This window comes from Dermacentor albipictus, chromosome 1 (genome assembly GCF_038994185.2).
Source record: "Dermacentor albipictus isolate Rhodes 1998 colony chromosome 1, USDA_Dalb.pri_finalv2, whole genome shotgun sequence".
NCBI lineage: Eukaryota > Metazoa > Arthropoda > Arachnida > Ixodida > Ixodidae > Dermacentor > Dermacentor albipictus.
This window is the reverse complement of record NC_091821.1, coordinates 115,831,181-115,857,479: the sequence shown is the minus strand read 5'-3', so window position 1 is coordinate 115,857,479 and position 26,299 is coordinate 115,831,181. Positions and strand designations below refer to the sequence as shown.

Here is a 26,299-nt window from a genome sequence, read left to right as displayed (position 1 = left end):
GTTTGCCAAGTAAATGAGAGGTGTATCTCACAGGCGTATACCTCTGTGATACACCTTATTCCATTTCTCTTTTGCAGGCTCAAGCGTCTTTATGGCAAATGCTGGGCACTATTCACATTTGTACTAGTAAAGGAGCCCCCCCCCCCTCCCCCGCCCCCGAAAAAATATCCTGGGCACGTGCCTGGTTAGAAGACCCACTTTTTGAGGTTCGCACAGTGAACTGAGATTTATTTGCAGTTCTTTTATAATATAAGATTGGTTTATGGCTTTCTCTTCATTTTCCCGTACCTTTTTGGATAAAACCGTGCGTAAGTACTTTAGAAATGTGTTAAAATTCACAGTATTGGATTGCCTAGTAATTGGCGTTAAGGGACACACAAGCTCAAAAAGTATAGGTCACTACTTGTGCCCGAGGTGAGAACTGACCATGAGGAAACATACAGATGTGAACTGGAAAAAGTAAGGCCTATCGCTGATGGTGATTTGCTACATACAAATGTCGGTGATCTTGTGTTAAGGCATGTTAAATTATTATTAGAAACGCAATGCCACAACCTTTTGCCGCTCGAATCCGTCCTAAAACCCAAGAAATGCGCCATGTATTGAAGGCTCGTCATCTTCTTCGCCACACTGGAAGATAACGACGAGGTGGTCGGCCCCGCGCGGTGACTAGGCACGCGCCGCGGCTGGAATGTGCTTCGGTGACAGTGAAGAGGGTCCCCAAGCGACAACAAACATGTCATAACCGCATCGATGGAGGAGCAAGATTTCTGGGCCTAGGGCAGCCTGGAGCTAACATGGGATGCCGACTCCTGAGAAACCGAGGAGAGCGAGCTACGACTGCGGGATGCCATCGCCTGGAGTCAATCTCGGTAAGGCTACGTCTCCGTTGGCCGAGCGCTGGTAAACAGCTAGCGGGCTCGTTTTCGTCGACGTACGTGTGAATGATGAAGCCAGTACACGAGATCAATGAAGAAAATGGATTAGCGTCTTTCTTCAGCTAAGGTAGAGTTTCGCAAGATTCTAGATTGGAAATAAACTAAAATTCGATTGCTGAGAGATCACGAAAGAGTTCACTTGTGCGGTCAACTGTAGATACTGCGCGAGTTATGAGACAGAGTGAAGGCTGTAGAATACTTACAAGCTGTCCAATGGTGAGAACTTCACTGCACTTGTAACGATGGCATATATGCTCTAGAAAAAATAATCGGCGCAAAACAGACACGAACAGAAAAACTTAGACGACACGATTTCGTGTGTTTACGATCGACACACCTGTGCCTTGTAAAACCATGACAGCTGGATGATGGGTGTGGTGTTCGTTCTTTTAATCCGCGTGATGGGGGCAACGTATACCCCCGTTATACCGATAGGTATCGAGGCGCTGAGTGGAGAGTAGGGAGACTGCACCATATTCAGTTTCGTCTAGATCGCCAGATGGTATCAAAAATTTTAATAGAATCGCTGCGGTATTCAGTGCGCTTAAAGTATATTAAATCATTCGTGTACTTCTCTTGTTCCAGGTCGACAGCTAAGACGACAAAATGACATATTACTTTACGGGCTTCGTGAGGAGTCCTGGAGGACTCCTCAAGATGATCCAAATCGTAAGAAATTTCTCTTACGTCAGAGTTGATCTTTTATGCTGCAAAATGTGGGATATGACATTATTTCTTTAAGGGCTTGGTGGTATAGGGCTCGGGTAGAAATGAAAAGAGTACTTTATGAATCAACACGACGATATACGTCGGTCGCTACACAGTAATGGGCAAGTCTTGGCAAATGATAGCCGGCAGTATGCACGCATGCCGCGCATCAGGATAGTGATTTGGTCGAGTTGGTCGAAGTTCGTGACGTAGAATCAGCGCAAAGCACCGAAGCACCAAAGCACCCAACCTCCTTCTGTGTGCTTTAAAAACTCACTTTGACCAATAAAATTCAGTTGGCAGTCAGCGCTTGTGTAATTCTTTCCTTTAACTGCACTCCTAAGCCGCGATTTTGTAGCGACGTCTTTTCTGATGCTATTCCTTTTCACGCTTCTCGCGTTTCGTCAATGGTCAGAGCAACGCTCCGCCCGCGTATCAATAGGATCGACCGGCCGTGAACGGTGGATTATAAGAGTGGCATAGAATCGAACCGAAGGCATCGATACAAAATCGCGGCCCTATTCTTGCACTTCAGTGATTTGCACTGCTTTTGTATCATGAACGTATGCCGCAAGGACTCGCTCACCGTGCACAATGTGCACCGTGCAACCACGTCTTAACATGGTTAAGACACGGTTAGATTAGCATTTTGATTTGTTGCTGGCATGCGTTTTTTGTTGTTGTTGCGGTATGTAGTTCATTCATTTGTGTGCCTACAGTCCAGTCCTTTATTGAAGAGTGTGTTGTTGTTTTCTTTTCTTAAAAAAAAAGAAAAAAGCTCGATCCCTAACGCCTTTGCCTCACTGGATATATCTTAGGATCATGGTGATGGATAAACAGCGCTAAGAAAGACGCAGACAGAACAGAAATGAGTATGACAAGCGCTCTCACGTCCACTTCTTTTTCAAGCCTGCGTGTTGCTTCGCGCTGTTTATTCGTCACCGTGCAACTTTACCAACCCACCCAACTTGCCGCTTGTCTATTCTAGTGGACTTTTCGAATAGAATGTGCAAGTGCGCTCTCTACCAGAAAGCGCACTAACTGTGACAACAATGTGTTCAGCTGCTTATTTCCTAGCTGCCAGCCACCTTAATTAGCTTTAACATTGTGTCAGGAACTTGCAAAGTATGTCTTCTTAGGGCAGTGTAGAGCTATTGCCAGGAACGGTGTATAATTTCCTGCTCGAAACGTGCTTCAGGCAGCTACCCAAAGTTTCGAATAGGGGGTTTCTGATCGGCGCTGTCGTCATTATTCTTTCAATTGTACGATAGAATGCGATACTGGCTGTGATCTGTTTGCAAATATTCCCCCTCATGGCGTTTATGTTTCCGCGAAAAGAAATAAAGCTAAAACGCTGCGAGCAAAGATTATCGTGATAACTAAATGACGATTAACGTTCCAAAGTTATGCCTTGGTCTCGAAAGATGCCGTAGTGGCGTTCTCTGTATTAATTTTCACCGCGTGTATCAAAATATACGTATACCGAACCAAAGTTGAGACTATTTGCTGGACAGAAAAAAAGTAGCTGTGGAGCAACCGCGGCAATCGTCATTGTCGTGAAATCAGATGAGAATCTCAGGCGAGCACGTGCTGTGCGCAGCTCATCGGTTTGGTGCTGATGTTGATCCTGATGGGGGGCCACTACGACGTCAGCACGGGCCTGTACCGCCTCCGCATCGACGCATTCCTGATGACCATGACGGTCTTCACCTTCGTCCTCACGTCCGCTCTTCTCCTGATGTGCACCATCATGGGCTCGACGGAGCTGCCGAACTCTGTTCTGGTACGCGCACCACTTCAGAACTTGGAATTCCAGCAATGGCGTACAGCTGTGTCGACGCGAAGTTGTGACTGATCATGTACACTATAGGCGCCTCATGACGCAAGAATACAACAAATAGCCTGGTTTGCTCCAAGCAACGGCAAACACTATAACCTTGTTCTTCCAGCTATATGCATGGTACAAGATGATGTAATGTTGCGTCATTGCATGATATTTTCTGTTTATTTGCATTACTTTCTTCGTTCCATTGTCGGACCTTACATTTTTTCCCAAAACCTCCATTTATCTTATTCATGTCGAGTTCTTTCAGCAGTTTTTTTTTTTACGTGCATGTACGTCGATCTTGTCCTTTTTCGCGTCGACTTTGACTGACACGCTTTTTTTTTTATTGAGAGGTCAGGTGGGCCGATCCAGGAGATAATGCAGTCTGGCACAATGTGGCTAATTTTCGACTCTATTTGCGCTTATTACGCCCCTAGCGTTAGTTCTACCTCCAACGCGACTCATTTTCACTAGTCTCGTTGAAACCTACATTTTTATAACTTTTGCAACTCGCTACGACTTTCTGGAGACGCGAAAGGGTAGTTTTTTGACCGAGACGGCTGATATAGATAATCATATCCTACTTACGAACTCGAATTAGTCTAGACTTGAGGAGGGAATGGAAGAAACTGGTACATAAGAAGCCGATCAATGAGCTAGCGGTAAGGGGGAAAATAGAAGAATTCCGGATCAAGCTGCAGAACAGGTATTCGGCTTTAACTCAGGAAGAGAACCTTAGTGTTGGAGATATGAACGACAATCTTATGGGCATCATTAAGGAGTGTGCAATAGAACTCGGTGGTAACTCCGTTAGACAGGATGCCAGTAAGCTAACGCAGGAGACGAAAGATCTGATCAAGAAACGCCAATGTATGAAAGCCTCTAACCCTACAGCTAGAATAGAACTGGCAGAACTTTCGAAGTTAATCAACAAGTGTAAGACAGTTGACATAAGGAAGTATAATATGGATAGAATTGAACATGCTCTCAGCAACAGAGGAAAACTAAAAACAGTGAAGAAGAAACTAGGAATAGGCAATAATCAGATGTATGCGTTAAGAGATAAAGCCGGCCATATCATTACTAATATGGATGAGATAGCTGAGGAGTTCTATAGAGATTTGTACAGTACCAGTGGCACCCACGACGATAATGGCAGAAAGAATAGTCTAGAGGAATTTGAAATCCCACAAGTAACGCCGGAAGAAGTAAAGAAAGCCTTGGGAGCTATGCAGAGGGGGAAGGCAGCTGCGGAGAATCAGGTAACAGCAGATTTGTTGAAGAATGGTGGGCAGATTGTTCTAGAAAAACTCGCCACCCTCTATACGCAATGCCTCATGATTTCGAACGTACCGGAATCTTGGAAGAACGCTAACATAATCCTAATGCATAAGAAAGGAGACGCCAAGGACTTGAAAAATTATCGACCGATCAGCTTACTGTCCGTTGCCTACAATGTATTTACCAAGGTAATCGCAAATAGATCAGGAACACCTTAGACTTCTGTCAACCAAAGGACCAGGCTGGATTCAGTAAAGGCTACTCAACAATAGACCATATTCACGCTATCAATCAGGTGATAGAGAAATGTGCTGAATATAGCCAACCCTTATATATAGCTTTCATTGATTACGAGAAAGCGTTTGATTCAGTCGAAACCTCAGTAGTCATGAAGGCATTACGAAATCAGGGTGTAGACGAGCCGTATGTAAAAATACTGAAATATATCTATAGCGGCTCCACAGCCACTGTAGTCCTCCATAAAGAAAGCAACAAAATCCCAATAAAGAAAGGCGTCAGGCAGGGAGATACGATCTCTCCAATGCTATTCACAGCGTGTTTACAGGAGGTATTCAGAGACCTGGATTGGGAAGAATTGGGGATAAGAGTTAATGGAGAATACCTTAGTAACTTGCGATTTGCTGATGATATTGCCTTGCTTAGTAACTCAGGGGACCAATTGCAATGCATGCTCACTGACCTGGAGAGGCAAAGCAGAAGGGTGGGTCTAAAAATTAATCTGCAGAAAACTAAAGTAATGTTTAACAGTCTCGGAAAAGAACAGCAGTTTACGATAGGTAGCGAGGCACTGGAAGTGGTTAAGGAATACATCTACTTAGGAAAGGTAGTGACCGCGGATCCGGATCATGAGACAGAAATAATCAGAAGAATAAGAACGGGCTGGGGTGCGTTTGGCAGGCATTCTCAGATCATGAACAGCAGGTTGCCATTATCCCTCAAGAGAAAACTGTATAACAGCTGTGTCTTACCAGTACTCACCTACGGGGCAGAAACCTGGAGGCTTACGAAAAGGGTTCTACTTAAATTGAGGACGACGCAACGAGCTATGGAAAGAAGAATGATAGGTGCAACGTTAAGGGATAAGAAAAGAGCAGATTGGGTGAGGGAACAAACGCGAGTCCATGACATCCTAGTTGAAATCAAGAAAAAGAAATGGGCATGGGCAGGACATGTAATGAGGAGGGAAGATAACCGATGGTCATTAAGGGTTACGGACTGGATTCCAAGGGAAGGGAAGCGTAGCAGGGGGCGGCAGAAAGTGAGGTGGGTGGATGAGATTAAGAAGTTTGCAGGGACAACATGGCCACAATTAGTACACGACCGGGGTACTTGGAGAAGTATGAGAGAGGCCTTTGCCCTGCAGTGGGCTTAACCAGGCTGATGATGATGATGATGATGATTCCACTTACGCCAAACCCGTGGAAAGTCGCCAAAGAAGACTTTGACTTCAAAAAAGTAATAGCAAGTGTAGCGTGACAATAGCGTGATAGACGGCTGACTTATGCACTCGTGACTGTATTTGGTGATATGAAAGGCCTAAATTATTCCGCGGGTCAGAGTGGGCTTATTATTAAACAACCGTCATGCACTTTGGTTGGCATCGGCAAGAGTGGCACATGTACTGCCAGATGCATGCGATAACTGTTGTTCGGGTAAGGCGCATGCGCTGTTGTGCCATTGTGCTACTTGCTCAACTTTCTGGGCCACCGCGTTTGTTTTCGTTAAGCCATGCTTCGAAGTTGTAATGTCGGACGCTAGCTTGATGTTGCGACTTGGAGCGCTCTTGGAAGATGTTTGTAAAGGGGAACGGAAAACCGCCCCTTTGCATTCCAACTCATAGAGTGGGGCAGTGCCACCAATTAAAAAAAAAACATAAAGCGGAGAAAGGGGGCACGTTTTCCCTTTAATAATTAACTTTTCGCTATGCGACATGACGCACGCCTAAGAAAATGGTGGCATTCGTTTCATTTCTTCGTCTGTGACCTAATGGAAATTGGTGCACGCGCACGTGCTTTCGCAAGTGCCATACACGCGTCAACTTTTTCTTGGCCATGAAGCCGACCCTACGGGAGCGAGGCTCGCGGGCATGAATCAGTACGTAAGTAGTCCAGTTGTCATAGTGGAGTTTCGTTTTCCCATCAGGATGTTTCGCAGCTTTATACGCGGGCAACCTTGCCGCGGCTGCTGGTCCACGTGTAGCCTAAAAGAAAGTTAGTGTTATGGATGAATTTCAACTATACTTCAAAGCCATTCATAACACTAATTTTCTTTTTTATTTATAAGCAGTTATTTAGGATCGTGGACGGTGATCAGACAGCCCTCCATTTTTGCTTGGTGCGCGAAGGCCGGTAGGGAGGCCTTGACGTAATACGTCCTGCCGTGGCTCCAGAGGTGTCCGTCTACACCTCCGTGTGCCCGGCGTTCACCCATCGCTCATCGTGAGAATATGTAGTCCTGTAAAAAATGTGTATTCACTGATGTGCCGTTTATTTTTTATTTATTTATTTGTTCTTACTTACTTGCCACGTTTGGCCGCAGTGAATTATTTCATCCTCGGTCGCGAAGATGCAGGCATTTCGAACGGCAGCGTCCACCGCACACAGATTGCCAGTCATAGCTACAAGACATGGCCTTGGTATTTGCTTACCAAAATGCACGTATAATCACTCTCCATGCGTGAATTGTTCTCATCGCATAGCAATTAGCGCAGTTTGTCGTTCTTTAAGCGTCTATATACTTATGTGCAGCGCTACGCTCCGAGAATGAGTTAGGCAATAGCTGAATGTTAGAAATACACGTTCGCGTCTACTTGTAACATAATGGAAAGTGCGAATAACAGAACACCATCGATGAAACGCGGAAACTGCGAATGCAGAAGAGCTAAATCAAACTTTGCACTCTTATTAAATGCATGGACCTTAATTATATACACGGCCCATTTTGTTTCCATCAATATGACACATGGCTCAGCAACACAGAATAACTACATGTATCTGGAGCATTAAAAAATAAGAATTCACTTAGTGCCTCTGCATGTGATATGGTCTCTTTTGAGCAGGGCATAATTGCGCTTTCTTTTTTTAAACGCGAACGGAATGGGCTTCAGAATTCTTTAAGTAGTGCGGACACTGACCTTCGGCATGTCCGGTCGCCGACGACATCGTTGCGGATGTTTCCCGCTGCATCGTTGTGCATAAGGTAGCCATGCACTTTTCGTCGCCGAGCAGCTGTTGCGCAACGTGTTGTAGCGTTGCAACCGCGTTCCTCCTATATACAGGGTGTCCCACATAACTTGAGCCAAGAATTTAAAAATGAAAGGCGCGTCGCAAGCGAATTGATCCGAACGCATGCTATTCGCAATAGCCTATAGTAACTCAAACATTTTTTCCCCCGTAACTCACTAATTAATTAAGTTTTTATTGGCTGAGGACCCCTAGTATGACACGCAGATTTGTAGGGCACCTTCATAAACCACTGATTGAGTTTCCTTTACGATACGTCTCACGTAGTCCTTTTTCCCGGGTTTCAAAGAAAGCCCGCGAAATATGAAAAAAAGCCACGTGACGGAGCGTTTGCGCAGTGGTATTGTATGTGCTGCTGTCAAGCGTGCGTTCGGTGAACAAGGTCGGCTGCATCGTGACTGGCGACGAGGAAGCGGCAGGGCGTTCTTTATCTCATCGGCAGCGCTCGGCCAGCAGGATGCATTTTCGTCGGCCAGCAGGCTATTTTATGCCCACTGCAGGACGACGGCCTCTCCCTGCGATCTCCAATTACCCCTGTCCTGCGCCAACCGATACCAACTGCCCCTGCGGATTTCTTAACTTCATCACTTCACCTAGTCTTCTGTCGTCCTCAAATGCGCTTCCCTTCTCTACGCACCCATGCTGTAACCCTAATGGTCCACCAGTTATATAACCTACGCATTACATGACCTGCCCAGCTCCATTTATTTTATGCGAAGCATATTACGAGGGCTCAACCCAGCTCCTCAGGCGCGGCGGTGACCATGAAATCACGTGACACCGTGACGTCACGACAGAGGAGAAGTGGCTTTGGCTCAACTCTTGCAAGACGGGCTGGGTGGGAATCGAACCAGGGTCTCCGGAGTGTGGGACGGAGACGCTACCACTGAGCCACGAGTACAACGCTTCAAAGCGGTACAAAAGCGCCTCTAGTGAATGCGGTGTTGCCTTAGAAACGCGCTGTTTCTAAGGCGTGCGTCTCTTGCTCAGGCGCACATTTCGTTGCCGCGCCGAACGCTGCTTTGCTCGACGTTCACCGCGTCCAATGCGGGGCGCGTAGTCGCTGCCCTGTAGCCCATTGTCTTACACCCCTTGGCGGGTCGACGGGAACGCTGTCGCGTTCCACTCTTGAAGGCGAAGAAGTAATGCATGAGTTGTTTCTTCGTCTAGCCGAACCAAATATAGCCAAGCAACAGCAGTTCACCAGGCTAAACAGTGGTTCAACAACTAAAATAAAGGCTAGTATGCTTCGCATCCTGGGCTTAACCTTACCTAAGCCACAGCCATTTTTTGTTAACGCGAATTAGATTATCGGCTATCCCTCTTTGCTTTCTGATCCACACCGGTCTCTTCCTGTCTCTTAACGTTACGCCTAACATTATTCGTTACATTGCTCTTTGCGCGGTCCTTAACTTTTTCTCAAGCTTCTTTGTCAGTCTCCAAGTTTCTGCCCCATATATCAGCACCACTAGAATGCATTGATTTTACACCTTTCTTTTCAATGATAATGGTAAGCTTCCAGTCAGGATCTAGCAATGTCTGCCGAATGCACTTTAACCCATTTTTATTTTTCTGTAAATTTCCTTTTCATGATCAGGGTCCCCTGTGAGTAATTGACCTAGGCAAACGTGCACTCCTTCACAGACTCTAGAGGCTGATTTGTTTAGTGTTACTGAAACGTTTGCAGGTTAACTATATACTAGGTGCATTAATTGTTACTATATATATGCGAATCACCATTTGCACAATTATCGACTATTGCTTCGCACTTTAGACGGAAGTGAAGTTTTTCTCGTTGGAATACAATAATTTAATGTGGTGACAGCGAACTGCTTGTGTGTAAATGATTTTCAACGCGATTGTTTATTCGCCTGTGAAGTTTTTGCCAGAAATGTTTGCACCGAAGTCCATCCGTGGGTGGTTATGACAGTCACAGGCAATTATTCCTCATGATTCAGCTTGCACCAATTACTGACTACATTTGCAAACGGAATGAAGTACAGCTATGCTCATTCTCTGCAATACGATATATTTGAAATGAAATGATTCACCTCTTTCATTATCACAAACCTTTGCATAATTATTGTTCATTACTTGTTGCATCATTATTCAAGTTGGGAAATCTAGCAATTAGTATTTGCATAAAGATATACACATCGTAGAAGGTGAACACTTCTTTCAATATTTGTTTGGGTCACGTCGAATGTTTAAGATCTTTAGATTCCCGAGTTTACCTGGCATATCTATGAACACTTAAGGTTGTTTTAAACTTATTTCTGTATCCTGCATATTCCTAAATTGGTAGCTTTGAAATGATTAATAAACATTTAGTACCCTTGCTGTCTTGAGGAAGTGCGAAATACACATTCGTTTTTGCATTTAATGACGTTAATTATCAGTTAACGCGTTACGTGTAAGCGTGTACTAAAAAAGATTAGTATAAAATTATTTCTTGTAGAATTCCGTCTTTCTGTCCGTAGGAATCAGCCACGAGTTTCTAGCGGCATAAAATATCAAACATTTGTTATCGTTGACGTATTTTGACACTTACCATGTTTTATCGTCTTCTTGCGGCGACATTATCCTCGTAACATTCGTAATTATATACTTGTCATTTTCTTTTTTTCAGTATCGCATTAACTACCTCTTGGCCACCATCACATACTTTCCTTTCACCGTGGGTTTCATCTTTGAAGAGTACATGCATGGCGACATCAAGCAGACCATTGCAGGAGGGGTAATGTATATATCGGGGCACATAGGTATCTGTTTCAAACTTAACGCGAAAATACCAGCCTTTATGTTGATGCTTTATAAAAGAAGTCTTTGTTGGGCCGTCTACGTTTCTTGTCCTGCCCGTGCGTGCAGTATATTTTAAGAATTCGTGTCGAGCGGCTCGTAAGTTCATCCTGTGGCGGCACATCCATTGGCGAAAGATGGAAAAGTCCTCGTTGTCCTGTTTTCTGGCCGCATTTTGACGCAAACGCTAGTTTCACACGAATCTATATTAAATTATTGATTCATCTGGTTCGTGGTGTTCATTTAGCAGCCTATCCCTGCTCAGCCTAACGCATCAGTGTAACCGAAAGCTGTGCCGCAGATGGATTGGTGTCGGAGCTAGCGAGTCAAAAAAGGTGATTGGTGCTTCTGTCTGCGCAGGTACTCAGCATCACCAATTCGCTAATCTACATGTTTAACCTGTGCGTTAGCTACGAGCTGCGCTGCCTTCGGGGCCGGCGCCGCGAGCGACAGCCCAAGGGCGGGAGGAGCAAGGGCCCCAAGAAGGGCAAAGGCAAGGGCAAGAAGGGAGGTCAAAGCGACATCGACATCCTGATGGGCAGGGACCGGGCTGCCGCTGGCGCCGCTGGCATGACCGGCCGCATTCGCAACGAGCGAGACCTGCTGGCCACCGGCGACGTGGAGACCTTCCACCGACTCCAGCAGATCCAGCAAATGAACCGGCTCTTGGAGAACGACCCCATCATGTTTCACCAGCAGACCAGCTACATGCTGGGCGCGCAGCAGGGGTACGCGCAGGAGCAGTACATGGGCGGAGGGTCGCCGGCAGCCATGCCTGCCGGCCTGCACAGCGGCGGCGCGTCGCCGGCAGCGGGCGGTGCACCGATGGTGGACGAGTTCGGCCGCCGGGGTGGCCCGCGCGACGACCGGCTGGCGCGCAGGGTGGTGCACGAGGTGTACCGCGGCGAGTTCCTGCCGGGCGAGGAGTACCTGATGCAGCCGGCCGTGGGCAAGGAGTTCATCATCCCCATCCAGGTGGAAGGGCGCAAGTCTTCGCAGGACAGCAGCACCGAGAAGAGCAAATCTCCGAAGAAGAAAGGCAAGAAGTCGTCAAAGAAAGGCAGCAAAAAGGGCAGCAAGAAGGGATCAAAGAGTAAGAAGAAGGGAAGCAAAAAGGGGAGCAAGAGCAAGAAGAAGGGAAGCAAGAAAGGCTCCAAAAGTAAGAAGAAAGGCAGCAAGAAGGGCTCCAAGAAGAAAGCCTCCAAGGGTAAAAAGAAGAAAAGCAAAGGAAAGAAGAAGAAGAAGAAGAAGAAGTAGTAGAGCCTTCTTCAACATATACTCTCTACATGTGGTGTGCTTTATTTTTTTAGCTGTGCGAACGACTCGGTCTTTGGTGTTTCACTATCATTCGGAACTAATAAAGTGGCGTACCTTCCCTCTTTTTCTCCTACATAAAAATTTTCAGTTTTTATTGTGAAGTTGCTTTGCGTGTACAACTTCAACTAATTTGGATGCTGAACGCACGACGACATCAGGCTGAAAATTCCGATTAACTTTGCCTGAAAATGCTTGCCGCCCAATTGGATTGGATTGGATTGGAGACAACTTTATTTATGCCTGCAATTGGGCGCTCGCGCGCCCTGACGAGGGCCTACGTCATCCTCGAAGTTGCCGTTACTCGGCTCGGGTCCTTGCTCGCCGTTGCCGGCTCGCTGGGTCCGTGCCTTTCGAGCGCCTCGAGGAGCTGCTGGACGGCCCAGAGCTGATCGTCTCGGTCGTAGCTCTTCGCGGCTGCCTCGAGCCGCGGTGGGAGTGTTCTTGATTTAGCGTCTTCTGGATATATAACGCAGTCCCAAGCCGCCCAAGTGAACTGCGTCACGACAACATTGAATAACTAAACCAAACCTGCGACAATCCGCAGGGTTGACAAATATTGGTAAAAAATTCCCGGACAAAAGTGCATTTTTTAAAACTGTGAAGCTTGCTGAGGAACCCGTTCGGTTTTTTTTTTCCACTTTCCACGAACCAACTACAGGGCGTCCAGAGGGCCCGCGACCTCGCGGTGAGTTACCACCTCCATGTCCCGTCGGTCCCGTCCCCCCTCCCCCCCCAGTCAAGTTCTTCAGGACACTCTAATAATGTTCTTGTCGCTGTCACTTCGTGGCATTTGTTTCTCGATGCCAACTCTCCCGTTCATGGCTCTTCCTCCGCCTCGTCGACTTTCGCTGAGCTCTGACGTACAGCGCGCACCGCGTCGCGAGGCAACAGTTTCAAATGCAGTTCAGTGTCCAACATCAGTCTCGCAATCTAAATGACGCTATTTATTGCCACGGATGATGAGCCACTATTTATTAATAAACACTGTTTCTGTTGTGAATGTGCAAAGCGGGCTTCTCCCCATGAAAGCTATTATTGCGCAGAAGCTAGTTTCGACGAACGCCTTACAAGGACACTAAAGAGAAACGCAAACAGTTCAGATTGATAAATTATTCCTTCAAAACTTTCCGTTAATATCGCGGTAAGAGATTGTTTACTAGAAGAGAAAATTAACGCCAATCTTTCAATTTTTTTTAACCTCAGCGCCGGTTCCTCAGTGTGACGTCATGTGTTTCAATGTATGTTCTCGTGTTTGAGCCGTCGTTGTGCAGTAGAAGTTATCAAAATTGGCTAAGTTGTGTCTTTGTCTTCCTTAGAATACAATATAGTCCTTTTTTTACCAATAATAATTTAGCTAGGCCCGTGTAGGAGCCTTCACAGTCCCTTTCGTAACGGCGAGTTGGTGCGCGAACTTCAAGGCGGCGTCGCCACCGGTGTTTCGTCGTCGGGTCTTTTGGGGCTTATCAAGCCTACTGTCACAGTAAGAGCGACTTTTTTTTTGTACAGTTGAAGCGTAAATTACTAATACAGCTCAAATTAGTTGTCTGTTTAGTGTTCCTTTACCAGCGGTAGTGGTTGTGGACTCCTTTCCGCTGGTTTAAATGACGTAGAGTGTAAGTAGTGCTGTACATGAAATGTTTAAGAAACGTGAGAAAATGGATACCTTCACTGAAAATTCGCGCACTACCATAGAGGTACTACAGTTTCTCCGTGCGGTACGTGACGACCTTTCAGAAAGCTAGCCACGCCTGCAGGTGTGACAAGAAAAGTTGAAAATTTGCAGCTGATGCTTGGAAACGTGCCTAATATGTTCACTTGTCTTTTTAATTACTCACTTTAGAGCACACGTTACTATGGTAGGTAAGGTATAATGTAGCGTTTCCATCCACTCGATTCCATGCCCACTTAACCTCCACCGTTCACGGCCAGTTGATCCCGTTGATAACGCGGGCGGACCGCCGCTATGACCCCTGACGAAGCGCGATGAGGAATGGCATCGGCGTATAATCGTTTCATTATTACGGCCGAAAATTCAAGATGCTCATTGCTGAACTGGTATCCACCGCGGAGAACTTTAAATACCGAGACTAGCACCAATTTCAAGAAATTCGTCCATAACACCTGCTAAAAATGAGTTGGTGTTGCAGTTAATGTGTACAAAACAGCTATTAGGATTTTGCTAAGCCATTAACTGGAACGTCATGTATTTCTCAGCGCGGACATCTTGAAAGTGACACTAGCCTTAGTATTCTTGCTAACTAGACTTCATGACTGCTCGGCTTCAGTTTCTCAATTATGAAATGTGCCCTACAAAGAATAATTAATATTTCATTAGTAAATCGTCTTGATTAACTACTTGGGACATCGCGATTTGCCGTGTAAGCAATTAACGTCCGCCTCTTTAGGTAGTGCACATGAGGTCGAATTGCGCTTTATGCTCCATAGAATTTGTAAAAAAGCTGTTTGATCTGACTACTACACGTATGTGTGCTGTAAGAAAAAAAGCTCAAAGGGAAGTAATAGCGGTGAATGGGAAAGAGTAACGAAAAAATGTAAAAAGTAGATTAAACTTGAAGCTAGATATTATGTCTGCTGTTACCGCAAAGTTATAAGTTCATGCATGTTTCGTGGACTAACAGTTTGTTTCCAACAGTTGCTTCAATAAGCGTGTAATTAAACTCTTCACCGAACATAATATGAGCGAGAATAATTGGGGAACCACGATGAGCTAGATATCTTTAGTCAACAATTTACAGGGTGGCTATTAAGTATGTTCACAATTTTCCGGCAGCCAATAAGCTTCTAGTGGGGGTCGGCTTCGAAACAATCACATATATGTTAGAAAATGGGAGGTACGAATGCCATTATATTCTAATGAGAGCTGGCTAACAGCTTTTTCCATGCAGCCATGAGCAGCATTCTGCACCGATTGGTCATTGTCCACCTCTACCGCGAAGGCTTCGCCCCGCAGAAGATTGTCGATCGGCTCCGCATTCCGCGAATAACGGTTTCATTGCGATAGCAATTATATGGACACTCCAGACAAATTTCCGCCGTCGGCGTGAGGTTCCGTATAGAGGCAAAGCGAGGTAAGATCACGGCCGCGTGCCGCATACGTGCTAGGGAAAGCGTGCGATGGTGAGGCGAGAAGGATAGTGGCTTGATGCGGCGGCGTCTTCTCGCGTGCGCAAGGAGGAGGGGAAAGGGGGCAGGTCAGCGCGCATCTCTTCTATTCCGGCGGCGGCTGAGCGCGGACGCGCGCACCCTATTTTGGGGGTAAGCTCCGTTGGGTGCAAAGGCTATAGGTGTCCCGAAAGCCTGATGGCTTCGTGTGCGCTGTGTTCTCGCGTGCCTATATAGTTCGCGTTGAAGCGGGAGGCAGCACGAAGGGGAATTGGCTCGCCGCTGCTGCCGCTCTCCATTACGCCAGCGTTTTGACAGCGAATGTCCGCGGTCATCGAGTGAGGTGTGTTCATGCCTGTGCGCGCCTGGCACCATGCTTAAATTTAGTTAGTAAGCGAATGTTTACAACAGTTTATGCGGCTGATAAATCTACTAACCTTGCTTCGTATAGCTGTCAAATAATTAGCTATCGCAAACAAAGCTTCGCCTTTCGGACGATACTGGGACATTTCCAAGATCTTGACGCTGTCCAAAGGGCAAGAAGACGTCCAGGAGAAGTGAAAAAGCCCTCAGTCGACAAGTGTCAGCGTTTCAAGGATAAGGAAAATCGTTCGGGATAGGGTTCGGCGAAATGACGCCACATTTAAGCCTTAAAAATATTGCTTCTGATTTGAAGATCGCCTGGCGTAGTGTCCAGAATTTTATGAAAAACAACCGCGGAATTCGATAATATCTTCTGTCGCAAGGACAGTTGCCGACAACGCCAAGGAGACAGTGAAAAGAATGAGGACGTACAGTGCGCTTACAAAGAGGCTTAGAGTGACGAAGAAACTCCTGGCGAACTTCAAGGGGGCGCGCACCGAGGACATGCTTTTCACTGATGAAAATATATTCAGCGTGTAAGTCATGCGAAAAAGTGAGAACCATCGTCCGACTGCTTTCGCCCGCAGAAAGTATCTCAGGAAAACGGGAGATTCGTACTCAGACATAGGCGTAATTAGTGGGAAGGCTTGGGAGAGGGGGCAAGTGGGCACTTGCCCCTCTACTTTTGAAAGTGGGCACTGTCGGCTGCATTCTGGCAAATTGAACAAAACAACAGCCGAAGCCAAGTATTCTTTCAGAATAGCGGCCACATAAGCAAATTCTTTTTTTTATCGCGATAGCAATTATATGGACACTCGAGGCTTTTATATGTACAACTATATGGACACTCGAGGGCACTCGCGCCGCCGTGCTGTCCCAGTATCTACGGTGCAAGTGCTGCTCGCGCGTGGGACGCTTATTAGGTCTCCAAAGACGCGTGAGAGGCTCAGTGCGTTTTGCTGCAAAACCAACGAAGCCAAGTTGAGCGCAGCCAGGGCAGTTTTCTGTTTTCCGCTGATGGAATGAGCGTTGTGCGCACAAATGCTAGCGTTCCTGTTGTGCAACTGCATCTGCGGTCTGCGGGGAACGGAGAGTGGTACACTTCAAGCTACCAACACTGACGATTTTCCTTCCGTCTAAACTTGATTGTACATCACTGAGGTGTGAAGCCTGTAAAGCCGGTGGCGGCGCTCCTCATCACGCCACCATTCTGAGACGCCTGCCAAGGCACTGTTTCTGTTGCGCGGCTGAAGTTGCCGCGCGTGCTGGGTCGCGCCAACATGTCACCCCCGCGTAATCTTAGAACACCCTCAGACTATCCTCAGGGTGACGCTAAACCTTGCTTTCACTTCCAATGCTTCTGCGTGCCCAATTCTACTAGTATGTCTTTCCTGTTTGGGCCGTGACGACTGTCTTTGGTTGCTCCCCGCGACACGCTGTAGCGCTCGACGCGCGGGATCGCGCCTTGCACGCCTATACTTTGCGGAGGAGGCTGCCGATGGGCAGTTCCCGTCAGCTTTCGGCAAACTTGCGCCACTTGCATCATCCCAAGTTCCTTAAGACCGTCTGCAAACAGAAATGCAGAGTGGCCATTTTTAAGTTTAGGGCAGTGGGGAACGTGGGGGGGGGGGGGGGGGGAACAGTTCGGATAAACTATTAGAATTTACCGGTCCCTAATAGCATACCTGCCAACCTATGAGCTTTAACATTTGTACATTGCTGCGGACATGACAACAGGATGGGCGAGGGAATGATAGCATATTTTAAAGCTCGCATATGGACAGCTTTTCAACGATGCATATAAACGCTCTTTATTCTGGATGATTTCGCAAGCAACACATTGTTTTTTAGGGTATACCGCGAGTTTTTCAGAGATATTGGTGCTGCCGATTTTGCCTGCTTCAGAAATTTGTCGGCAAATTTATTGAAGCAGGTAGCCTCTTGCATCCTTTACTATCAAATAATATCAAACGATGTATAGGGCAACGCCATTTTTAGGTGTGGTATAGCGTCAGGGATCTATGAAGGCAACTTGTTTGCTGACAGAATTTACTTTTCGTAAAGCTTTACGCAACATTCGTAAACTCCTAGAAGGAGCACAAATTAAATTAAATTAACATATGGGATTTAACGTGCCAAAACCACTTTCTGATTATGAGGCACGCCGTAGTGGAGGACTCCGGAAATTTCGACCACCTGGGGTTCTTTTGAATCTGTCACGACTCAGTCGGTGGTGCGCCGTAGTAACTCCCGCTTAAGGTTGTCGTACTGATCATCGGGCGGAGGAGCTAGCAAAATGTCGCGGACCAAAGCTGCAGTGGTCGGGTTAAACGCACTCACGACGTTGTCGTACTTGGCCGCCTGAGATGTGACTCGGTGACGGTGAAACTGCGCCTCGATGTGGAGTTCACAGTCCGAGGGCCAGAAATTGGGAAGTTCGAGTGTGGCGACAGAAGATGTTCCGTTTATTTTTCGAGACGTCGTTGTGCGGCGGCCGGTTCCATGGCATCGAGAAGAAACTTGGTAGACGTATACAGTTGTGATGTCGTATCACGTCCGAGGTCACCAGCTTCTAGGAACAGAAGGCCCACAAAGAATTGCCATTTATTTATCAGGTGACTGCGTTGATGTCCTGGCTACCATCGTCGAGCCTGTATGCCTGATGGCGCTAGTCCAGTCTCTTCTTCCACCGAGGGGCTCTATGAGTACTGTCCACTACAGGGTCAACAATCACTCCCTGTTCCAAGTGTTCGAGCATGTTAACACAGCCTCCAAACTTTTGAATGATATCAGCGTTTTCTATACGCCAATGCCTCAACAACATTGAATGTTACGGGTTCTTTTTCAGATCACCAATTACAGATCATCACTGAGTCGTGGGTGCCCTTCGTTGCCACTGCTGCTTTGCTTATACTCAGAACCATTTTGGGTATCCTAAGAGAGCATAGCTCTTGTAGCTTCAATCTACCATGAAATAAAGTTCGTGTACGAGCTTGCGTATGCCGATAACTGTGCCTTTTTCTGCACTGTTAAGAAGAAAGTGGAGGTTGCCCTTGCCGTCACAAAGCAGTTCTGTAAGCTTTCTTAGGCCGCCGCTAATTTCGATAAGTTTAGGTTTTTGATTCGGCCTACGATGGCGCTATGCCAACTCACCTTGCAGATATCCAGCGGAAGCAGGGTCTTCGGTATCTGGGATCCCCTCTGTCTCAGTACCAGAATAGCAACCGGTCGGCAGCAGTAAAAGGAGTACAGGGCAAACCTGGTTCATTGTAGGGGTGACCACCTTCGTTTAGACTTGCTAAAGTTTGCAGTGTGTTTCTTGTGGCTTTTCTTATGTATACATGGCGGCTCAGAAGTTGCTTAAAACACGTTGGCGGGCTAGTTGGTTAGAATCCATGATAGAGTGTATAAGCACAACTGAACGAGCATGTAGAAATAAACAGATACACAGAGACAGCGCTGTTTCTGTGCATCTGTTTCTTTCTACGTCCTCGTTCAGTCGCGCTTATACACTCGATCAGAAGTTGCACTGTACACAGCTTCGGTTGCAAGAGCTACATCGAGCTTCTTCCTACGTTATTTGGGGCTAACGCTGTGAGACTATGCAACGTAATATCCTCTTCGTTCCACATAAATGTGGTGGCTTAGTGCTTACTCGATTTGGGACCCTTCTTTACGTACACCTTCCGGATATAACTGTGTCATAGACTGTCTGAGACTTACCCGAATTAACTTGGGGCTTTCTCAAAGCAAGGGGCGCTTATGTTTTATGCTCAACAGCTGCAGTAAGATAGCGGCCACAACTGGGCATTGCCTTGATGCTACGCTTTGTTTTACCGCTGAACAACACTGAAACTATGTCTCCCCCTGTGAGATAAGAACGTTTCTTCCCTGTCTTAATAGGTAGGTGAAATACACAACGCTTCAGATGAGCATGAGAATGCCCTATGCATGTAATAATATAGGACGAAAATGGACGTGACCTCATAGGAGTTCCGTTGAGTCATGCTATGTCGTCACGGCGTGCATCTGGAGGACTGAAGGGGTGCCACGAAACTATACCTAATATGTTTTTAAAGAATGTCAACGTAACTCAGAATGTGATACGTAGAATTGCCAAAGCAGTGGCACGTTATTATTATTATTATTATTATTATTATTATTATTATTATTATTATTATTATTATGTTTGCTAAGACTTGCGCATTGAAACCGACTCATTAGTCAGCGACATGCTGATGAGCAACCATCGACGACGGCGTGCCTTTCAGTTTTTATTTTCCTTTGTGATACCAAACTACGATGAAGAGTTTGGTATAAGACATACAAGGTAGGCAGAGTCATTTGCACAGCCGCAACGAGCGGCGCTACGCTTTCGATGACTTTTATTTCTCAGTGAGCATTGGATTAAGGGCGAGAACCACAGTAAACCGGACTGAAGGATGCAGGCCAGGCAATATATAGAAGTGCACGATTGTACGTGCGTTTATTTCATTTGAGTGCGACAAGAATGACGAGTTCAGATATTTGTTAGTGCGTAGATGTGTCGTCAAATAACCGCAATTATTCGATCGACTAAGCCGCCCGGTCTCTTTGCCGGAACACGATCAACATCGACATGCGTCTCGTTTTCGTCGACAGGAAAGCAAACTGTTCTGCCACGAAGCATATTAAGTGGCAGAAGTACTAAGTAGGGCGGATTAGTAATGATATCTTAAATAGTGGCAAACATGTTGCAGCAAGGTAAACACGGAATTATTGCACCTAGCAGTATATACAGATATCTCCTGCATCAAACAAGCGCTTAAAATAAATCTTGTATTTTCTGAACCCGGACTCTCAACAAGGAACGATAATATAAAGGTAAACCTTTGTATGCACACAATATACACCGTTTTGGGAAACTCCGCACAGCGTTCGTTGTTTACTGGCATCTATTAAAAGAGGAAGCGCACGAAAATTGAAACAAAACTGGATACACGTGTGCTTCAACTATAGGTTACCAATGTGGGGACTGTGCTAAGCTTGTGAAACTCCGTGCAACACACTGGCTTTACAATATTTCGCAGTGAGTCAACCCTCAAAATGAGCTGTCGTGGTGGCACTCCTTTGGAAGTAGTTGTGCAGCTACTCCAACTCAGACGACGGTTCAACAGAGCTCTGTCTTCAACAGCATTATCCTCAAACCTGCCGATATACAAATACTCCAAGGATTTAGTAGAGGGCTAACACATACGTCTATCAACTCAGCTCAATGCATCTTGAGCCTGTTTATAGCTATAGTGGAAAAAGAATAAACTATAACCCGTCACTCGCAATAATTCGGCATTTGTAAATGTTTTTCTTTTCTTTCGCGTTATTCGAGTTTCTAACCGAAACCGCATCAAATTAGCTTTTCTTTTCATATCCCTTGGGCTCGGGCACCTACCAATTTGTTCTTGAAGAGAGGAGGGCGATAAATACCGTCACTATTTCAACTTCAATAAATAGCCCAATGGTAGGCGTGTCCTCGCTGCCCAAAATGCCGAATAGCTAATTCAAGGAAAATAATGCAAGAACACAGCCAGGTACTTATCTAATGGTGCTAAAGAACAAGCCGCAAAAATATGCCTCCACAGGTGCCCAATGAGGGAGTCTCTGTGCCTTGGCTTGGTTGCCAGCGACTGTGGCGCCTTGCAGTGCCAGAATCGCGCAGACGCAATGGACGAAAGACGCTTCCCTTGATCCATTGCGCGGAGGTATAAGCATAATGCCCCCGAACGCGTCGGAACCCACTCCCACCGTTGTTAGCGCGAAATGCAACTTTCACAAGTACTCAGGCAGCACTCAGTTTTTAATAATCTGTTTGAGAATCTCATGACGGCACGCCAATGTGTCAGCGAGTTCGTTATACAGTCTTGAGGATACAAAGGGATGGGATGTATACGTGCCGGCTAAAAGTAAATGTAACCGCCACGTACTTCACGTGAGTGAAAACTTGACTGGTCGCAATAAACGAGATGACTACAAGAAATATAGTTGCGAACTAAAAAAAAACGCGCAGAGTAATATTCTTCTCTCTCTCGCTTGGTCCTTCAACTCGAGTAGAAGACGGCGGGCTATACAGACAGACGGTGCGTTCGTAATTAGAACCGCAGTCAGTGTGTTGTGTGCGGTCCGTGGGTGCTGCGTCTTCTCTGTTAGTGCGTGGGTAGCCGTGGCCCCCCCTCATCTCGGCTCTGGGCGAGCAAAAATAAAAAAATAAAAAAAAAACTGGGAGGAAGCGTCCCGGGGCAAGAGGCGTCCACTTCTCGGCGTGTCGCTGGCCGCTCTCAGTTGGTAGGGCGCGGCAGTTGCGGCGGCGGCGGGGGCGGCCTAGTCGCCTTCCAGTCCTGGAACAGCAGGAATGCTCCGGCTCCGTACACGATCGCCTGCAGCAGCCCGAACACCTGCAGACGCGACGGTACTGCGTCAACGGCCGCATCTTTGTGCGCAACCATGCGAACCGACATGACTTCATACAACAAAATGTACTTCAGACCATATAACCCGTCACTCTATAGAACATGGCACACAATTACATGCCAATTGACCTTGTAATGATATTTTTTCACGGTCTTCCCGGGATAACCCTGCATGCACTACGCGGTCTTATAAAAAATTCCAGCGGGCGCTTCATGGGTTGTAACTGCTATAAAAAAATCACTAACAAGGATACAGAACTCTCCTGCATGTATTTGCAACAGTACACATAGCACCCTCTCTTTACGTGCGAATATAAAAAGCGGAAAGGGGCCACTGATATGACGCTAGTAAAACATTGTACACTGACTATGATGCTTCAGCCAGATAGTGTTTCCTGCAGGGTTATGGGAATTCGGAAAATTTAGGGGGTCTAACCCCGCCCCGAAATGGCTATCTCTGGGTAAGAGCTCCCGCGCTTTTACCCTCCCCGAACAGCGTGGCACACGTGTGCCCCAGAGAAGTACTACAAAAAAAAAATATTACGCCCTTATGTTGTGATTCTTCTTGTGAAAAGTGTGCACTTGCATGAAGCTTTTGAGGTCATATTGTACTTGCACATTTCACATTTCGCAGGCATAAATTTCTTAGTGCATATTTTCTCATTCGAATGGTCCGTTTAAGTCTAGACTTTGAATTGGGTGCTGACACTTAAAGAAAGAAGGCTAGCAACATGCGAAGGTGCTTCTACGAGCGTGACGAGAAAGTTCAACAGGGACCGAAAACTGCCGGGCTACAGCTCGGAGTCTGTCACAGTGCCAGTGCTGGGAATGTTGTTTATGATTCTGCTTCCTAATGAACACCAAGTCATCATCCTAAAGCTTACTGCCGCGATTAATGGCTCAAAGAATGGAATTCGTAGCTTCGGGCTGGCTTCAGGCGGACGCTAACTTTCCATTTCGCGGATATTCATTACCTTGCGTATTTAAATTACACTCATTTTGGCTAATATTAATTTTTTTTTGTCTTCATTTACCTCGACTCCTTTTATGACTTATGACCTAGTGTCAGATCACAGCTGAAATGCCTTGAGTCGGCAGCCGCCCTTAAAGGTCCCACGGTTTTACGGTTCATGAACTTGGTGACTACATAACTATACCTATAGATCCTCTTCATGCTTACAGAGTTCCCAGAAGTGTTCCCGTGAATCCTTCCGGAACAACACGTTACGATAGCCTATAAATTCATAGGAGCCTCCAGCTGGCACCAGTTTTGCTGCAGAGTTAGAGTTTCACAAGTGAATTGTATTGTTAAGTGCAAAGAAATAACACACATGAGCTCGACGCACGGCGCACATTCTTTATATCAGAAAACGTCAAGAATATGTGGTTACAGTATACTATGCGACAAAATATTTGTTTTCTTTTGGAGGGGAGGGGGGGGGGGGGCTAACTGGACTGTCATAAATGTCTGACCAGAAGTTCTCTAGGGTCATGTACGCACTGCTGCCACACCGCGGATGCAAAGGGTCTACAGAGCCTAGAAAAATGAGCTTGTGATGATGATGTTGATGTAGAGGATATGAGGTGTTTTGTGGCGCTAGGGCCAAGTATGACCAAAAAGCGCGAGGCCAGTGTTAATGACATGTCAATGGAGCGATGAATTACGAGAGGTTGTGTCGCGAGGTCAAAGAAAGAAAACGTCGAATGCACAAAACGAGTCTACTTACGCCAGCAGCGATGTATTGCCCGTTGAGAGCACTGAACATAGTAGGCCAAGTTTCGTAGTAGCTTGACTGCGACACCAACTGCGTTACCGATGCGATGATGTAGAGGACGACAGCCGTCACCGTGTATGCCAGCTCCTGCGTGAGGTAAGAAGCGTTACGAACGAGCGAGTGAGAAATGGCATAACGGGCCACAGCGTTCTCGTGTAAAGCGAGGCCATCAATAGAGGGCGCCCAGCGAGGAGCCCCCTCAACGTGTGCTTGCTGCGGTAAATCTGGGGAAACGATGGGAAATGTTGTATTATAATGCGAATAATTCTACCCAGCTGTCAGTTTAGGCTCCTCTGGCCTTCTCGAAGCCATTAGGTTCAGGAATAGCAGGGGAAAAGTAAACATGCCCGCAATAGAGATTAGTAAAAGGCGATTGGAGGCTTGGTTGTAGAAAAGTAGGGAGATCACAAACAGTGGAGGCATACAAAAATAAAGTTTCCAGTAGCTGTTCAGAAAGTTTGATGCTGGAAATTCTTTGTGTGTGTTTTCCTGAAAAAAAAAAAAGAGCTAGGCAAGATATTAACAGCTTGGTGGCGAAACCCGCCGCCCCCTTTCAAAGGGGACGCTCAGAGCAAGGGCGCCTTCATGCAATTTTTGCATGTAGTGAACGTGAAGAAGGACACCGGGGGGGCCCGAATTTTGTTACGCATAACCAAATGAAGCCAACAGACAATGAAATCAAGGAAAGTATAGGGGAACTTACTTGTTTCAATTGCATGCAGGCTCACTAACCCATGCAATAAAAAACCGCGCATCCTACTCAGCTCATCTTTCTGCGCGTATTTGTGGTACAGCAGTGTTTTTCACTATTCGCGCAATATGTCTTTACCACAAATTGGAACAGAGAAGTAACTGACGCGCCTGATAGGCACCAGTGTGTCCTTGCACGCATGTATTAAAAATAAATAAAAACGCGTAGCGCAGTTGTGATACGTTGCTATTAGGTTTTGCTGCCCCCCCCCCCCCCCCAGTGTAATGCCCTCGGGCGAATGTATACGTGTCTAAATAAATAAATAAATACAAAATTATAGCTCGTGTAATCACGCTCATAATTGTGGAATTGAGCGATATCTCTTATTTGTGGCGGGAAACATCGAGCGCCGACCAATCGTTGAAAACACAAGACGTTTCGTCCCTGCTACGTATGGGAGCCCCCGTAGTCATCGTGAACAAGGCACATGTACATACGTGTACTGTAGCAGGGCCGAAACGCCTTTTGTTTTCAACTACTGGTCGGCGCTCGATATTTTCCGCCATCAATTTTTCCGACCAGACAGGTTTCCGTCGAACCTTGCAATTCGCTGACTTATCTTGCGGCAATCCATCACAGCTATATCCGGGCGAAAGCTGGTTTTTGACTTGATAAAATAAGCACCAAGAAGAGCAACAATAAACCAAAAGTGGTTGTCTTCATTAATTACATATGTTATAGTGTCCACGATGGTATTCTATATACTCATGGTTCTGATATATTGCGGTTTGAATATGATATATAGATACACGCTCTCAGACAAATCCCACGTGCCGTCTATATAGGAGAAAAGTTCGAAATACCGACGTTTACGAGGCAACCCGCCATGCAACCGGGACATACTTATGTGCTATAATTCGACATAGCGGCGCTTGGATGTGGTCTTCGTTTCTGCGGCCCATTGTGTACTTTTGACCTTTTTTTTCTCTTTTTCGTAAAACGTTGTGTTTTTCTCGTGCAGACCAGAGCCACCGGATAGCGTCCATATCGTATACATTTGTGCAAAGCAAGGTCCGTTCACGCGGCACACACAAACACCGCATGACAAACGAGTACTCGACCCAGTACACCACAGCCGCAGACATATGCCAGCGAGATGTTTTAGTTTGATCACTTTACAAATAGAGTTGTGTGATGATGATTGTGAATTCATGACATACAAATTCGGCAGATCTTTTCTCTTACTCCAAGTGTATTTATGTCCGTATTTCCAAAGGGCGACATTTGTCCCATCGTGTTTATGTACTACATTCAGTAAACGTTGGCAGACGCCGTGGCGTTCGGCTGTTGAGCACAAGGACGCATTTACGTTCGTTTCTCGGTTGCGGCAGCCGCATATATACAGGATGTTTCACGTAACTTGAGCAAAACCTTAAGAATATGCAAATGCCACGTAGCTGGACCGAACCATGCTAGTGCTTCTTGCCGTCTCTTTGAGATACTCAGATTACTTTTCGTATTCCGCCTAGTTATATACTTAGTTTTAATTGATTATTGAACTTATTCTCAAATATTATGATCAGATTAAAAGTGTCAATGAGAAAATTGTACAGCGACATGAAAATCTCCCGACACAGCTTTCTGTTGCTCAATACGTGCTACATAAAAGTGTTTTTCCGAGCGTGAAAGACGCCCGCGAATACACGCAAAGTGCCTCGAGCGGCCAGTCGCGCGGCGATTTTGCGTGCCTTCGCAGGCTTCTTTCACGCTCGG

General features: G+C 46.2%; 2 protein-coding genes across 3 annotated transcripts in view; one reads left to right on the top strand and one right to left on the bottom strand.

Moving 5' to 3' along the window:
• Positions 1-641: 641 nt before the first annotated feature.
• LOC135907847 (uncharacterized) lies at positions 642-12,212 on the top strand. The gene is made up of 5 exons (XM_065439599.2): positions 642-872; positions 1,524-1,607; positions 3,247-3,429; positions 10,645-10,752; positions 11,175-12,212. Exons 2-5 carry the CDS (start codon positions 1,545-1,547, stop codon positions 12,069-12,071), a joined length of 1,251 nt encoding a protein of 416 aa, XP_065295671.1. The 5' UTR covers positions 642-872; positions 1,524-1,544; the 3' UTR covers positions 12,072-12,212.
• A 7,864-nt stretch (positions 12,213-20,076) lies between these two features.
• Positions 20,077-26,299, bottom strand: part of LOC135907846 (MARVEL domain-containing protein 1-like) — a 126,911-nt gene continuing 120,688 nt past the window's right edge. For both annotated transcript variants that reach the window (XM_065439598.2, XM_065439597.2), the window contains 2 exons: positions 23,788-23,922; positions 20,077-22,045 (listed from right to left, as the gene is read on the bottom strand). In XM_065439598.2, the coding sequence (XP_065295670.1) occupies positions 21,929-22,045; positions 23,788-23,922 (252 nt within the window). In that variant the 3' untranslated portion in view covers positions 20,077-21,928. The remainder of the gene's footprint in view (positions 22,046-23,787; positions 23,923-26,299) is intronic.